The sequence below is a fragment of the Anneissia japonica genome, unplaced genomic scaffold (assembly GCF_011630105.1).
Source record: "Anneissia japonica isolate Jap-2015-1 unplaced genomic scaffold, ASM1163010v1 scaffold147896_len845_cov125_single, whole genome shotgun sequence".
Lineage (NCBI taxonomy): Eukaryota > Metazoa > Echinodermata > Crinoidea > Comatulida > Comatulidae > Anneissia > Anneissia japonica.
Window position 1 is genome coordinate 1 of NW_022718000.1, and position 845 is coordinate 845.

The following is an 845-nucleotide window of genomic DNA, read 5'->3' on the forward strand; positions in this document are numbered from 1 at the left end:
TGCGCTTAAAAAACATAGCATGATATTTTTTCTTATACAAACTTACTTGACCAAGGGGTTTTGATTGTGCCGGAGGGTGTTTTATTTTGTATTTTTTATTAGCATGTCCTTGTTAATTAATGTTTAATTGTACTTTGCCCTTTCTTTTGCAGGACGTTCCATTAAGGAAAATTGACTACTTTAATTATGGCGTCAACACATAGATTAAGCATCGGGAATGTCGAGAGTTTTAACAAGGTAAACGGGAATTTAAATGTCGGAACGGGAATCTCAAAAGCTGGATCAAGACGGTTGTCCGTGGTCTCGCGTAAAAGTTCTATTTCAAACTCAACATTAGGAGATGCTGGGCACAGCCGCTGGCGACGTCCTTCAAGACAGATGTCTATCAGTCTTAATCCAAGGTTTTCAAATCCTCAACTCAGTTCGGCAGCGGAAAGCAGACGAACAAAATCGGTCATTAAACTGGAAAACACTTTCAAAATGGAGCCGGATGAAGGGACAAAGTTTAGACCAGAATCAACTGAGAAAATAATCAAACAAACTCTAGAGCAACATCTTGCGGGCATGAGGTACGAACCCAAAACATGCTCGATATTTGCCCAAAGGATTGCCGAAGAAATCAAATGCAAAGTGAAGGATTTACATTTTCCAAGATATAAACTCGTTGCACAGGTTTTGGTTAACTCAAAGAACCAACAAAGCTGTCAAGTGGCGAGTAGAGCGGTTTGGAACACGGAGACGGATAATTTTGCAGCATGTACATACCAAAATGATTCTTTAATTGCTCTCGGAATGGTTCATGCTTCTTATTATGAGTAGCATGATATATATTATTTATTTTATTA

At 38.6% G+C, this 845-nt stretch overlaps 1 protein-coding gene across 1 annotated transcript; it reads left to right on the plus strand.

Moving 5' to 3' along the window:
• Positions 1-134: 134 nt before the first annotated feature.
• Positions 135-839, plus strand: LOC117110403 (tctex1 domain-containing protein 1-B-like). The gene has a single exon (XM_033253097.1). The coding sequence runs from the start codon at positions 187-189 to the stop codon at positions 817-819; it is 633 nt and encodes a 210-aa protein (XP_033108988.1). The 5' UTR covers positions 135-186; the 3' UTR covers positions 820-839.
• The last annotated feature ends 6 nt before the right edge of the window (positions 840-845 follow it).